Source organism: Coloeus monedula (assembly GCF_965178545.1).
Source record: "Coloeus monedula genome assembly, chromosome: 31".
NCBI lineage: Eukaryota > Metazoa > Chordata > Aves > Passeriformes > Corvidae > Coloeus > Coloeus monedula.
This window is the reverse complement of record NC_138811.1, coordinates 1,070,724-1,086,419: the sequence shown is the minus strand read 5'-3', so window position 1 is coordinate 1,086,419 and position 15,696 is coordinate 1,070,724. Positions and strand designations below refer to the sequence as shown.

General features: G+C 51.0%; 1 protein-coding gene across 1 annotated transcript; it reads left to right on the top strand.

The window, feature by feature from the left end:
• The first annotated feature begins 9 nt into the window (after positions 1 to 9).
• On the top strand, positions 10 to 13,527 carry PGLS (6-phosphogluconolactonase). Its single transcript, XM_082299344.1, has 5 exons — positions 10 to 405; positions 1,457 to 1,564; positions 4,162 to 4,263; positions 9,748 to 9,888; positions 9,984 to 13,527. The coding sequence occupies exons 1-5, from the start codon at positions 136 to 138 to the stop codon at positions 10,119 to 10,121; spliced, it is 759 nt and encodes a 252-aa protein (XP_082155470.1). The 5' UTR covers positions 10 to 135; the 3' UTR covers positions 10,122 to 13,527.
• The last annotated feature ends 2,169 nt before the right edge of the window (positions 13,528 to 15,696 follow it).

Genomic DNA, 15,696 nt, shown 5'->3' with positions numbered 1-15,696 from the left:
CCGCGGGTTGCTAGGCAACGCGGCGCGTTGATGACGCAACTCCCAGCGCGCCGCCTCGCTGTCCCTCGGTTACTTAGCAACGCGGCGCGCCGCTGACGTCACTTCCTCCTTCTTCTTCCTCCCTGCGGCGCTGTCATGGCGGCCGTGTCGGTGTTCCCCTCGCCGCGGGAGCTCGGCGCGGCCCTGGCTCGCCTCGTGGCGGAGGCGGCGGCCGCGGCGGTGGCGAGCGAAGGCCGCTTCACTCTGGGCCTCTCCGGGGGCTCCATGGTGGAGCTGCTGGCGCGGGAGCTGCCGCCCGCCCTCAGCGCGACGCCCGGCGCCGAGCCCTCGCGGTGGCTCGTGGCGTTCTGCGACGAGCGCCTCGTGCCGCCCGAGCACCCCGACAGCACCTACGGGGCCTACCGGGTGAGGAGCGCGCGGGGCGGCCCCGGGAGGGCCCCGGGAGGGCCCCGGGAGGGCCTCGGGAGGGCCCCTCCGGAAGGGCCCCGCCGGCGGAGCCGGGCGGTGTCACCGCCATCGGTGTCCCCCCCGCGCCCGTGCGCCCGCGCCGCGCGTTCCCACCCCCGCCCTGGTCCCCCCCCCCGCCCCCGCTTCAGCTCCGGTTCCTCCCCAGAGCTCCCAGTGCGCTCCCAGTTCAGCCCAGTTCAGCCCAGTGCGCTCCCAGTTCAGCCCAGTGCGCTCCCAGTTCAGCCCAGTGCGCTCCCAGTGCGCTCCCAGTTCAGCCCAGTTCAGCCCAGTGCGCTCCCAGTTCAGCCCAGTTCAGCCCAGTTCATCGCAGTGCGCTCCCAGTTCAGCCCAGTTCAGCCCACTGCGCTCCCAGTGCGCTCCCAGTTCAGCCCAGTTCATCCCAGTGCGCTCCCAGTGCTCCCAATGCTCCCAGTGCGCCCCCAGTCCATCCCAGTGCGTTCCCAGTTCATCCCAGTGTGCTCCCAGTGCTCCCAGTTCATCCCAGTGCACTCCCAGTGCTCCCAGTGCGCTCCCAGTCCATCCCAGTTCATCCCAGTGCACTCCCAGTGCTCCCAGTGCGCTCCCAGCGTGCTCCCAGTCCATCCCAGTTCATCCCAGTCCACCCCACTCCATCCCAGTGCCTCCCAGTGCCCTCCCAGTGCGCTCCCAGCGCACTCCCAGTTCATCCCAGTGCGCTCCCAGTTCATCCCCAGAGCTCCCAGTGCGCTCCCAGTTCATCCCTGTGTGCTCCCAGTGCTCCCAGTTCATCCCAGTGTGCTCCCAGTGCTCCCAGTGCGCTCCCAGTCCCTCCCAGTCCATCCCAGTGCTCCCAGTGCTCTCCCAGTGCTCCCAGTGCGCTCCCAGTCCCTCCCAGTCCATCCCAGTGCACTCCCAGTGCCCTCCCAGTGCTCCCAGTAACCCTCCTGTTCCCCTCCCAGTCCCAGTCACTGTCCCAGTGCTCCCAGTGACGCTCCCAGTGCTCCCAGTAACCCTCCCGTTCCCCTCCCAGTCCCAGTTACTGGCCCAGTTGCCCCCCCCCGGGCCCCAGGTGCTCTCGGTCCGCTCCGAGCTGGACCCGGCCGCCGCCGCCAGCGACTACTGGGAGCAGCTGCAGAGGGTACTGGGAGGGACTGGGAGGGACTGGGAGAGACTGGGAGGGACTGGGAGGGACTGGGAGGGGCTGGGATGGACTGGGAGGGACTGGGAGCAGCTACAGAGGGTACTGGGAGGGACTGGGAAGGACTGGGAGAGACTGGGAGGGACTGGGAGGAGATTGGGATGGACTGGGAGGGACTGGGAGGAGATTGGGATGGACTGGGAGGGACTGGGAGGGGCTGGGATGGAGTGGGAGGGGATTGGGATGGACTGGGAGGGACTGGGAGCAGCTACAGAGGGTACTGGGATGGACTGGGAAGGACTGGGAGAGACTGGGAGGGACTGGGAGGGACTGGGAGGGGATTGGGATGGACTGGGAGGGACTGGGAGAAACTGGGAGGGACTGGGAGGGACTGGGAGGAGATTGGGATGGACTGGGAAGGACTGGGAGGGATTGGGAGGGACTGGGAGGGACTGGGAGCAGCTACAGAGGGTACTGGGATGGACTGGGAAGGACTGGGAGGGGACTGGGAGGGACTGGGAAGGACTGGGAGGGGATTGGGGGTACTGGGAGGGACTGGGAACAGTGGAGGGAGCTGGGAAGGACTGGGATGGACTGGGAGGGGACTGGGATGGACTGGGAGGGGACTGGGAGGGACTGGGATGGACTGGGAGGGGACTGGGATGGACTGGGATGGACTGGTGTGAACTGATCCGTACTGGTCTGTACCAGTCCATACCGGTCTGTATTGCTCCATACTGATCCGTACTGGTCCATACTGGTCCATACTGGTTTATACTGGTCTATACTGGTCCGTACTGCTCCATACTGGTCCATACTGTTCTATACTGGTCCGTACTGGTCCGTACTGATCCGTACTGATCCATACCGGTCCGTACTGGTCCATACTGGTCCATACTGGTCCATACTGTTCTATACTGGTCCGTATTGATCCGTACTGGTCCATACTGATCCGTACCGGTCTGTACTGGTCCGTACTGGTTTATACTGGTCTATACTGGTCCGTACTGCTCCATACTGGTCCATACTGATCCGTACTGCTCCATACAGGTCCCTACTGGTCCGTACCAGCCCATACCAGTCCATACTGGTTTATACTGCTCCATACTGGTCCATACTGGTCTGTACTGATCTGTACTGGTGCGTGCTCGTCCATACTGGTCTGTACTGGTCTGTACTGATCTGTACTGGTCCATACTGGTCTGTACTGATCTGTACTGGTCCATACCAGTCTGTACCTGTCCATACTGGTCCATACTGGTCTGTACTGATCTGTACTGGTGCGTACTGGTCCATACTGGTCCGTACTGATCCGTACCAGTCTGTACTGGTCCGTACTGGTCCGTACTGATCTGTACTGGTCCATACCAGTCTGTACCTGTCCATACTGGTCCATACTGGTCTGTACTGATCTGTACTGGTGCGTACTGGTCCATACTGGTCCGTACTGATCCGTACCAGTCTGTACTGGTCCATACTGGTCTGTACTGGTCCGTACTGATCTGTACTGATCCATACCAGTCTGTACCTGTCCATACTGGTCCATACTGGTCTGTACTGATCTGTACTGGTGCGTACTGGTCCATACTGGTCCGTACTGATCCGTACCAGTCTGTACTGGTCCGTACTGGTCCGTACTGGTCCGTACTGATCTGTACTGGTCCATACCAGTCTGTACCTGTCCATACTGGTCCATACTGGTCTGTACTGATCTGTACTGGTGCGTACTGGTCCATACTGGTCCGTACTGATCCGTACCAGTCTGTACTGGTCCGTACTGGTCCGTACTGGTCCGTACTGATCTGTACTGGTCCATACCAGTCTGTACCTGTCCATACTGGTCCATACTGGTCTGTACTGATCTGTACTGGTGCGTGCTCGTCCATACTGGTCTGTACTGATCCGTACCAGTCTGTACTGGTCCGTACTGGTCCGTACTGGTCTGTACTGGTCCATACCAGTCTGTACCTGTCCATACTGGTCCATACTGGTCTGTACTGATCTGTACTGGTGCGTACTGGTCCATACTGGTCTGTACTGATCCGTACTGATGCGTACTGGTCCATACTGGTCCGTACTGATCCGTACTGATCTGTACTGGTCCATACCAGTCTGTACCTGTCCATACTGGTCCATACTGGTCTGTACTGATCCGTACTGGTCCATACCGGTCCATACTGGTCTGTACTGGTCTGTACTGATCTGTACTGGTCCATACCAGTCTGTACCTGTCCATACTGGTCCATACTGGTCTGTACTGATCTGTACTGGTGCGTACTGGTCCATACTGGTCTGTACTGATCCATACCAGTCTGTACTGGTCCGTACTGGTCCGTACTGATCTGTACTGGTCCGTACTGCTCCATACCGGTCCCTACTGGTCCGTACCAGTCCATACCAGTCCATACTGGTCCATACTGGTCTGTACTGATCTGTACTGGTGCGTACTGGTCCATACTGGTCCGTACTGATCCGTACCAGTCTGTACTGGTCCGTACTGCTGCATACTGGTCCGTACTGCTCCATACTGGTTTATACTGCACCATACTGGTTTATACTGGTCCGTACTGGTCCATACTGGTGCCTCCCGCCCCCAGGCGTTCCCGGGCGAGGCGGTGCCGCAGTTCCAGCTGCTGCTGCTGGGGGTGGGGCCGGACGGGCACACCTGCTCGCTGTTCCCGGGCCACGCCCTGCTGCAGGTGAGCGGCGAATTTCGGCTCTGCCGGGGCTTCCTGAGCCCCAAAATCCCCCAAAATCACCCCAAAATCCACCCCAAATTCACCGCAAAAGCCACCCTAAATTCCCCCAAAATCACCTCAAAATCCACCGCAAAATTCCCCCAAAATCACCCCAAAATCACTCCAAATCCACCCCAAAATCCACCCCAAATTCCCCTAAAATCACCTCAAATCCACCTCAAAATGCACCCCAAAATCCACCCCAAAATCACCCCAAAATCCACCCCAAAATCCCCCCAAATTCACCGCAAAATCCACGCCAAAATCCACCCCAAATTCACCTAAAATCACCGCAAAATCCACCCCAAAATTACCCCCAAAATCACCCCAAAATTCACCTAAAATCACCGCAAAATCACCCCAAAATCACCCCAAAATCCACCCAAAATCCCCCCAAATTCACCGCAAAATCCACCCCAAAATCCACCCCAAATTCCCCTAAAATCACCGCAAATCCACCCCAAAATTCCCCCAAAATTCACCCCAAAATCCACCCCAAAATCACCGTAAAATCCACCCCAAAATTCCCCCAAAATCACCCCAAAATCCACCCCAAAATCACCGCAAAATCCCCCCTAATTCACCCCAAATCCACCCCAAAATTCCCCAAAATCCACCCCAAACTCACCGCAAAATCCACCCCAAATTCATCCCAAAATTCCCCAAAATCCACCTCAAAATTCAGCAAAATCACCCCAAAATTACCCCAAAATCACCCCAAAACAACCCCAAAATCACCCCAAAAACACCCTTAAGTCACCCCCAAATCCACCCCAAATTCACCCCAAAAATTCCCCTAAAATCACCCCAAAATTCCCCTAAAATCACCCCAAAATCCACCCCAAAATTCCCCTAAAATCACCCCAAAACTCCCCCCAAAATTCACCAAAATCACCCCAAAATTACCCCAAAATCACCCCAAAATCCACCCCAAATCATCCCAAAATTCACCCCAAATCCACCCCAAATTCAGCCAAATCCATCAAAATCCACCCAAAATTCCCCAAATCCCCCTAAAATCCCTCAAAATCCCCCCAAATTCCCCCCAAATTCTCCCCAAATCCCCCAAAATTCCCCAAATTCCCCCAAATTCTCCCCCTTTCCCCCATTTTCCCCCTTTTTGCTCCATTTTTCCCAATTCCCCCCATTTTTCCTCCATTTCTCCCCCATTTCCCCCCGTTTTTTCCGCCATTTTTTCCCAATTTCACCCCCTTTTTTCCCAATTTTTCCCATTTTCCCCCCATTTTCCCTGAATTCCTCCCATTTTTTCCATTTTCCCCCCTTTTCCTCCCATTTCCTCCCCATTTTCCCCCTTTTTCCCCCCGTTTCTCCCCAATTTTCTCCATTTTCCCCCCAATTTCTCCCCATTTCCCCCCGTTTTTCCCAATTTCCCCATTTTTCCCAATTTCCCCTGTTTTTCCCCATTTTTTCCCATTTTTCCCATTTTTCCCAATTTCCCCCTTTTTTCCCAATTTCCCCTTTTTCCCCCATTTTTCCCATTTTTCTCAATTTTCCCCTTTTTTCCCAATTTCCCCTTTTTTCTCATTTTTCCCAATTTCCCCCATTTTTCCCAATTTTCCCCATTTTTCCCATTTTTCTCAATTCCCCGCTTTTTTCCCCATTTTCCCAATTTCCCTTTTTTCCCAATTTCCCCCTTTTTTCCCAGTTTTCCCCATTTTTTTCAATTTCCCCTATTATTCCCCATTTTCCCAATTCCCCCATTTTCCCCATTTTTCCCAATTTCCCCGTTTTTCCCCATTTTCCCAATTTCCCCGTTTTTCCCCATTTTTCCCCAATTTCCCCATTTCCCATTTTTCCCAATTTCTCCCCCTTTTTTCCCAATTTCCCCTTTTTTCCCCAATTTCCCCCATTTTTCCCAATTTCCCCGTTTTTTCCCATTTTTCCCAATTTCCCCCATTTTTCCCAATTCCCCCCTGTTTTTCCCCATTTTTCCCAATTTCCCCATTTTTCCCGTTTTTCCCCATTTCCCCCATTTTTCCCAATTTCCCCCCGTTTTTCCCCATTTTCCCAATTTTCCCCTGGTTTTCCCCATTCTCCCAATTTCCCCTTTTTACCATTTTCCCCAATTTTCCCCATTTTTCCCATTTTTCCCAATTTCCCCATTTTTCCCCATTTTTCCCCATTTCTCCCATTTTCTCCCAATTTCCCCACTTCTCCCATTTCTCCCAGTTTTCCCCTTTTTTCCCATTTTTCCCAATTCCCCCTTTTTTCCCCATTTTTCCCCAATTTCCCCATTTTTTCCATTTTTCCCAATTTCCCATTTTTCCCCAATTTCTCCCCCTTTTTTCCCAATTTCCCCTTTTTTCCCCTATTTCCCCCATTTTTCACAATTTCCCCCTGTTTTTTCCCATTTTTCCCATTTTTCCCCATTTTTCCCTTTTTTCCCCTGTTTTTCCCCATTTTTCCCAATTTCCCCTTTTTTCTCATTTTTCCCAATTTCCCCCATTTTTCCCAATTTTCCCCATTTTTCCCATTTTTCTCAATTCCCCGCTTTTTTCCCCATTTTCCCAATTTCCCTTTTTTCCCAATTTCCCCCTTTTTTCCCAGTTTTCCCCATTTTTCCCAATTTCCCTTGTTATTCCCCATTTTCCCAATTCCCCCATTTTCCCCATTTTTCCCAATTTCCCCCTGTTTTTCTCCCCATTTTTCCCAATTTCCCCGTTTTTCCCCATTTTCCCAATTTCCCCGTTTTCCCCCATTTTCCCAATTTCCCCGTTTTCCCCCATTTTTCCCCAATTTCCCCATTTTTTTCATTTTTCCCAATTTCCCATTTTTCCCAATTTCTCCCCCTTCTTTCCCAATTTGCCCATTTTTCCCAATTTCCCCCATTTTTCCCAATTTCCCCATTTTTCCCCATTTCTCCCATTTTCTCCCATTTTCCCCATTTTTCCCAATTTCCCCATTTTCCCCATTCTCCCAATTTCCCCTTTTTTCCCATTTTCCCCAATTTTCCCCATTTTTCCCATTTTTCCCAATTTCCCCATTTTTCCCCATTTCTCCCATTTTCTCCCAATTTCCCCACTTTTCCAATTTCTCCCAGTTTTCCCCTTTATTCCCATTTTTCCCAATTCCCCCTTTTTTCCCCATTTTTCCCCAATTTCCCCATTTTTCCATTTTTCCCAATTTCCCATTTTTCCCAATTTCTCCCCCTTTTTTCCCAATTTCCCCTTTTTTCCCCAATTTCCCCCATTTTTCCCAATTTCCCCCTGTTTTTTCCCATTTTTCCCAATTTCCCCGTTTTTTCCCATTTTTCCCAATTTCCCCCTTTTTTCCCCTGTTTTTCCCCATTTTTCCCAATTTCCCCATTTTTCCCGTTTTTCCCCATTTTTCCCAATTTCCCCATTTTCCCCATTTTCCCAATTTCCCCCTGGTTTTCCCCATTCTCCCAATTTCCCCTTTTTTCCCATTTTCCCCAATTTTCCCCATTTTTCCCATTTTTCCCAATTTCCCCATTTTTCCCCATTTCTCCCATTTTCTCCCAATTTCCCCACTTTTCCCATTTCTCCCAGTTTTCCCCTTTTTTCCCATTTTTCCCAATTCCCCCATTTTTCCCCATTTTTCCCCAATTTCCCATTTTTTCCCCTTTTCCCAATTTCCCATTTTTCCCAATTTCTCCCCCTTTTTTCCCAATTTCCTATTTTTCCCCAATTTCCCCCATTTTTCCCAATTTCCTCATTTTTTCCCATTTTTCCCATTTTTCCCCATTTCCCCCTTTTTTCCCGTTTTTCCCCATTTCCCCCATTTTTCCCAATTTCCCCCATTTTTCCCGATTTCCCCTGTTTTTCCCCATTTTTCCCAATTTCCCAATTCCCCCTTTTTTCCCCAATTTCCCCAATTCCCCATTTTCCCCCACGAGCAGCACTCTCTGCTCTCAGCCCTGCAGGACTCCCCGAAGCCTCCGCGGGCGCGGCTGACGCTGCCACTGCTCACCCCCATTTTTCCCAATTTCCCCTGTTTTTTCCCAATTTTCCCTGGTTTTCCCCATTTTCCCAATTTCCCCATTTTTCCCAATTCCCCCAATTTCCCCAATTCCCCATTTTCCCCACGAGCAGCACTCTCTGCTCTCAGCCCTGCAGGACTCCCCGAAGCCGCCGCGGGCGCGGCTGCCGCTGCCGCTGCCCAACGCTGTTTTTCCCAATTTCCCCGTTTTTTCCCAATTTCCCCGTTTTTCCCCAATTTCCCCTGTTTTTCCCCAATTTCCCCAATTCCCCATTTTTCCCCAGGAGCAGCACTCTCTGCTCTCAGCCCTGCAGGACTCCCCGAAGCCGCCGCGGGCGCGGCTGCCGCTGCCGCTGCCCAACGCTGTTTTTCCCAATTTCCCCGTTTTTTCCCAATTTCCCCGTTTTTCCCCAATTTCCCCTGTTTTTCCCCAATTCCCCCTGTTTTTCCCCAATTTCCCCAATTCCCCATTTTCCCCACGAGCAGCACTCTCTGCTCTCAGCCCTGCAGGACTCCCCGAAGCCTCCGCGGGCGCGGCTGACGCTGCCGCTTCCCACCCCCATTTTTCCCAATTTCCCCCGTTTTTTCCCAATTTTCCCCATTTTCCCCAATTTCCCAATTTCCCCGTTTTTCCCAATTTCCCCTGTTTTTCCCCAATTCCCCCAATTCCCCATTTTTCCCCACGAGCAGCACTCTCTGCTCTCAGCCCTGCAGGACTCCCCGAAGCCGCCGCGGGCGCGGCTGCCGCTGCCACTGCCCAACGCTGTTTTTCCCAATTTCCCCTGTTTTTTCCCGATTTCCCCTGTTTTTCCCCATTTTCCCCAATTTCCCAATTTCCCCTGTTTTTCCCAATTCCCCCAATTTCCCCTGTTTTTCCCCATTTTTCCCCAGGAGCAGCACTCTCTGCTCTCAGCCCTGCAGGACTCCCCGAAGCCGCCGCGGGCGCGGCTGACGCTGTCGCTGCCCAACGCTGTTTTGCCCAATTTCCCCGTTTTTCCCCAATTTCCCCATTTTTCCCCAATTTCCCCTGTTTTTCCCCATTTTCCCCAATTCCCCATTTTTTCCCCAATTTCCCCAATTCCCCATTTTTCCCCCACGAGCAGCACTCTCTGCTCTCAGCCCTGCAGGACTCCCCGAAGCCTCCGCGGGCGCGGCTGACGCTGCCACTGCTCACCCCCATTTTTCCCAATTTCCCCTGTTTTTTCCCAATTTCCCCTGTTTTTCCCCATTTTTCCCAATTTCCCAATTTCCCCCATTTTTCCCAATTTCCCAATTTCCCCAATTCCCCATTTCCCCATTTTTCCCCAGGAGCAGCACTCTCTGCTCTCAGCCCTGCAGGACTCCCCGAAGCCTCCGCGGGCGCGGCTGCCGCTGCCGCTGCCCAACGCTGTTTTTCCCAATTTCCCCGTTTTTCCCCAATTCCCCCGTTTTTCCCCAATTTCCCCTGTTTTTCCCCAATTTCCCCAATTCCCCATTTTCCCCCAGGAGCAGCATTCCCTGGTGGCAGCCCTGCAGGACTCCCCGAAGCCGCCGCGGGCGCGGGTGACGCTGACGCTGCCGCTGCTCAACGCCGCTCGCTCCGTGCTCCTCGTGGCCGCCGGCGCCTCCAAAGCCGCCGCGCTCAAGGTTGGCTCCGGCTCTGCCCTCCCGGGATTTCCCCATGGAATTCCCGCATTCCCACCCTCTCATTCCCGCTTTTCCGGCTCCTTTGGCTCCCGCAGAGGATCCTGGAGGGCGACGAGGAGGAGCCGCTGCCGGCTGCGCGCGTCCGGCCCCGCTCCGGGCGGCTCCGGTGGCTCCTGGATGAGGAGGCGGCGAAGGAGCTGCGGATTCCTGTGGAAAGATGGCCCGGGAGCTGAGGGATTCCGGGAAAAATGGCTCGGGAATCCAGGGATTCCAGGGGAAAATGGTCTGGGAATCCAGGGATTCCAGGGGAAAATGGTCTGGGAATCCAGGGATTCTGGGAAAATGGTCTGGGAATCCAGGGATTCCATGGGAAAATGGTCTGGGAATTCAGGGATTCCGGAAAAATGGTCTGGGAATCCAGGAATTCTGGGAAAAATGGCTCGGGAATCCAGGAATTCCGGGAAAATGGCTCGGGAGCTGAGGGATTCCATGGGAAAATGGTCTGGGAATTCAGGGATTCCGGAAAAATGGTCTGGGAATTCAGGAATTCCATGGGAAAATGGTCTGGGAATCCAGGGATTCCAGGGGAAAATGGCTCGGGAGCTGAGGGATTCCGGAAAAATGGTCTGGGAATCCAGGAATTCCAGGGGAAAATGGTCTGGGAATCCAGGGATTCCATGGAAAAATGGCTTGGGAACTGAGGAATTCCATGGGAAAATGGTCTGGGAATCCAGGGATTCCGGAAAAATGGTCTGGGAATCCAGGGATTCTGGGAAAATGGTCTGGGAATCCAGGGATTCCAGGGGAAAATGGCTCGGGAGTTGAGGGATTCCAGGGGAAAATGGTCTGGGAATCCAGGGATTCTGGAAAAATGGTCTGGGAATCCAGGAATTCTAGGAAAAATGGCTCGGGAATCCAGGGATTCCATGGGAAAATGGCTCGGGAGCTGAGGGATTCCATGGGAAAATGGTCTGGGAATCCAGGGATTCCGGAAAAATGGTCTGGGAATCCAGGGATTCCATGGGAAAATGGCTCAGGAATCCAGGAATTCCATGGGAAAATGGCTCAGGAACTGAGGAATTCCATGGGAAAATGGTCTGGGAATCCAGGGATTCCATGGAAAAATGGCTTGGGAACTGAGGAATTCCATGGGAAAATGGTCTGGGAATCCAGGGATTCCGGAAAAATGGTCTGGGAATTCAGGAATTCCATGGGAAAATGGTCTGGGAATCCAGGGATTCCATGGGAAAATGGCTCGGGAGCTGAGGGATTCCATGGGAAAATGGTCTGGGAATTCAGGGATTCCGGAAAAATGGTCTGGGAATTCAGGAATTCCATGGGAAAATGGTCTGGGAATCCAGGGATTCCAGGGGAAAATGGCTCGGGAGCTGAGGGATTCCGGAAAAATGGTCTGGGAATCCAGGAATTCCAGGGGAAAATGGTCTGGGAATCCAGGGATTCCATGGAAAAATGGCTTGGGAACTGAGGAATTCCATGGGAAAATGGTCTGGGAATCCAGGGATTCCGGAAAAATGGTCTGGGAATCCAGGGATTCTGGGAAAATGGTCTGGGAATCCAGGGATTCCAGGGGAAAATGGCTCGGGAGTTGAGGGATTCCAGGGGAAAATGGTCTGGGAATCCAGGGATTCTGGAAAAATGGTCTGGGAATCCAGGAATTCTAGGAAAAATGGCTCGGGAATCCAGGGATTCCATGGGAAAATGGCTCGGGAGCTGAGGGATTCCATGGGAAAATGGTCTGGGAATCCAGGGATTCCGGAAAAATGGTCTGGGAATCCAGGGATTCCATGGGAAAATGGCTCAGGAATCCAGGAATTCCATGGGAAAATGGCTCAGGAACTGAGGAATTCCATGGGAAAATGGTCTGGGAATCCAGGGATTCCAGGGGAAAATGGCTCGGGAGCTGAGGGATTCCGGAAAAATGGTCTGGGAATCCAGGAATTCCAGGGGAAAATGGTCTGGGAATCCAGGGATTCCATGGAAAAATGGCTTGGGAACTGAGGAATTCCATGGGAAAATGGTCTGGGAATCCAGGGATTCCGGAAAAATGGTCTGGGAATCCAGGGATTCTGGGAAAATGGTCTGGGAATCCAGGGATTCCAGGGGAAAATGGCTCGGGAGTTGAGGGATTCCAGGGGAAAATGGTCTGGGAATCCAGGGATTCTGGAAAAATGGTCTGGGAATCCAGGAATTCTAGGAAAAATGGCTCGGGAATCCAGGGATTCCATGGGAAAATGGCTCGGGAGCTGAGGGATTCCATGGGAAAATGGTCTGGGAATCCAGGGATTCCGGAAAAATGGTCTGGGAATCCAGGGATTCCATGGGAAAATGGCTCAGGAATCCAGGAATTCCATGGGAAAATGGCTCAGGAACTGAGGAATTCCATGGGAAAATGGTCTGGGAATCCAGGGATTCCATGGAAAAATGGCTTGGGAACTGAGGAATTCCATGGGAAAATGGTCTGGGAATCCAGGGATTCCGGAAAAATGGTCTGGGAATTCAGGAATTCCATGGGAAAATGGTCTGGGAATCCAGGGATTCCATGGGAAAATGGCTCGGGAGCTGAGGGATTCCATGGGAAAATGGTCTGGGAATTCAGGGATTCCGGAAAAATGGTCTGGGAATTCAGGAATTCCATGGGAAAATGGTCTGGGAATCCAGGGATTCCAGGGGAAAATGGCTCGGGAGCTGAGGGATTCCGGAAAAATGGTCTGGGAATCCAGGAATTCCAGGGGAAAATGGTCTGGGAATCCAGGGATTCCATGGAAAAATGGCTTGGGAACTGAGGAATTCCATGGGAAAATGGTCTGGGAATCCAGGGATTCCGGAAAAATGGTCTGGGAATCCAGGGATTCCAGGGGAAAATGGTCTGGGAATCCAGGGATTCTGGAAAAATGGTCTGGGAATCCAGGAATTCTAGGAAAAATGGCTCGGGAATCCAGGGATTCCATGGGAAAATGGCTCGGGAGCTGAGGGATTCCATGGGAAAATGGTCTGGGAATCCAGGGATTCCGGAAAAATGGTCTGGGAATCCAGGGATTCCATGGGAAAATGGCTCAGGAATCCAGGAATTCCATGGGAAAATGGCTCAGGAACTGAGGAATTCCATGGGAAAATGGTCTGGGAATCCAGGAATTCTGGGGAAAATGGCTCAGGAATCCAGGAATTCTGGGAAAAATGGCTCGGGAATCCAGGAATTCCATGGGAAAATGGTCTGGGAATCCAGGGATTCCATGGGAAAATGGTCTGGAAATCCAGGGATTCTGGGAAAATGGTCTGGGAATCCAGGGATTCCAGGGGAAAATGGCTCGGGAATCCAGGGATTCCGGAAAAATGGCTCGGGAATCCAGGGATTCCATGGGAAAATGGCTCGGGAGTTGAGGGATTCCATGGGAAAATGGTCTGGGAATCCAGGGATTCCGGAAAAATGGTCTGGGAATCCAGGAATTCCATGGGAAAATGGTCTGGGAATCCAGGGATTCCAGAAAAATGGCTCGGGAGCTGAGGGATTCCGGAAAAATGGTCTGGGAATTCAGGAATTCCGGAAAAATGGCTTGGGAATCCAGGGATTCCATGGGAAAATGGCTCGGGAATCCAGGGATTCCATGGAAAATGGCTCGGGAGCTGAGGGATTCCATGGGGAAATGGTCTGGGAATCCAGGGATTCCGGAAAAATGGTCTGGGAATCCAGGAATTCTGGGAAAAATGGCTCAGGAATCCAGGAATTCCGGGAAAATGGCTCGGGAGTTGAGGGATTCCAGGGGAAAATGGTCTGGGAATCCAGGGATTCCGGAAAAATGGTCTGGGAATTCAGGAATTCCATGGGAAAATGGTCTGGGAATCCAGGGATTCCAGGGGAAAATGGTCTGGGAATCCAGGGATTCTGGGAAAAATGGTCTGGGAATTCAGGGATTCCGGAAAAATGGTCTGGGAATCCAGGAATTCCGGGAAAATGGCTCGGGAGCTGAGGGATTCCATGGGAAAATGGTCTGGGAATTCAGGGATTCCGGAAAAATGGTCTGGGAATTCAGGAATTCCATGGGGAAATGGTCTGGGAATCCAGGAATTCCATGGGGAAATGGTCTGGGAATCCAGGGAATCCGGGAAAATGGTCTGGGAATCCAGGGATTCCAGGGGAAAATGGTCTGGGAATCCAGGAATTCCATGGAAAAATGGTCTGAGAATTCAGGGATTCCAGGGGAAAATGGCTCGGGAATCCAGGGATTCCATGGGAAAATGGTCTGGGAATCCAGGAATTCCATGGAAAAATGGCTCGGGAATCCAGGAATTCCTGGGGAAAATGGCTCGGGAATCCAGGGATTCTCATTCCTGGGGTTTGGGATCCTCTTGGAATTTTCAGACTTTTTTCCTTGGAATTTTTGGACTTTATTTCCTGGGATTTTGGGACTTTTTTTCCCTGGAATTTTTGGATCTTTTTTCTCGGAATTTCTGGACTTCTTTTCCTGGAATTTTCGGACTTTTTTCCTGGGATTTTGGGACCTTTTTTCCTGGAATTTTTGGACTTTTTTCCTTGGAATTTTTGGACTTTTCCCCTGGAATTTTTGGACTTTATTTCCTGGGATTTTTGGACTTTTTTCCTTGGAATTTTTGGACTTTTCCCCTGGAATTTTTGGACTTTATTTCCTGGGATTTTTGGACTTTTTCCCTTGGAATTTTTGGACTTTTTTTCCCTTGGAATTTTTGGACTTTTTTCCTTGGAATTTTTGGACTTTTTCCCTGGAATTTTTGGACTTTATTTCCTGGGATTTTTGGACTTTTTTCCTTGGAATTTTTGGACTTTTTTCCTTGGAATTTTTGGACTTTTCCCCTGGAATTTTTGGACTTTATTTCCTGGGATTTTTGGACTTTTTTCCTTGGAATTTTGGGACTTTTTTCCCTTGGAATTTTCGGACTTTTTCTTGGAATTTTCTGACTTTTTTTCCTGGATTTTTTTTCACTTCTTTACTTGGAATTTTGGGACTTTTTTTTTCCCTGGGATTTTTGATTGGATTTTTTGGGATTTTTGGACTCTTTTATTTTTTCGGGATCAGAGCGGGGCTTTGGCTGAGCTGGGAATTGCCGGGAAATCTTTGGAATTCCGGGAAATCATGGAAATAAAAAAAAAAAATCCTGGAATCGTTTTGGGGCCAGGAATTCCAGTGTGGACTGGGATGAACTGGGATGGACTGGGATGGACTGGGAGGGGCTGCAAAGGAGGGAGAAGGGGCTGCCAGCGCGGGTTTTGCTCCAGCCAGGAATTCCAGCCTTTGTTCCCTTTTATTCCCATTTATTCCCTTTTATTCCCAAAACATCCCCCTTCATTCCCTTTTATTCTCATTTATTCCTTTTTATTCCCATTTATTCCCCTTTATTCCCTTTTATTCCCATTTATTCCCTTGAATTCCCTTTTATTCTCGTTTATTCCTTTTTATTCCCAAAACATTCCCTTTTATTCCCATTTATTCCCGAAACATCCCCTTTTATTCCGATTAATTCTGATTTAATCCCGTTTATTCTTCTTTATTTAGATTTATTCCCCTTTATTTCCTTTTATTGCCATTTATTCCCTTTAATTCCCTTTTATTCCTTTTTATTTCCTTTAATTCCCTTTTATTTCCTTTTATTCCCATTTATTCCTTTTTATTCCCATTTATTCCTTTTTATTCCCATTTATTCTCTTTTATTGGCTTTTAATTCCCGTTTATTCCCATTTATTCCGAAAACATTTCCATTTATTCGCCTTTATTCCCATTTATTCCCCTTTATTCCCTTTTATTCCCATTTTTTCCC

Excerpts from the sequence above, each read along its gene's own strand:
- PGLS (XM_082299344.1), top strand. The coding sequence starts at position 136 with ATGGCGGCCGTGTCGGTGTTCCCCTCGCCGCGGGAGCTCGGCGCGGCC. Across the intron at positions 406-1,456 it reads GCACCTACGGGGCCTACCGG|TCCCAGTTACTGGCCCAGTT; the intron begins GTGAGGAGCGCG and ends TTCCCCTCCCAG. Across the intron at positions 1,565-4,161 it reads ACTGGGAGCAGCTGCAGAGG|GCGTTCCCGGGCGAGGCGGT; the intron begins GTACTGGGAGGG and ends TCCCGCCCCCAG.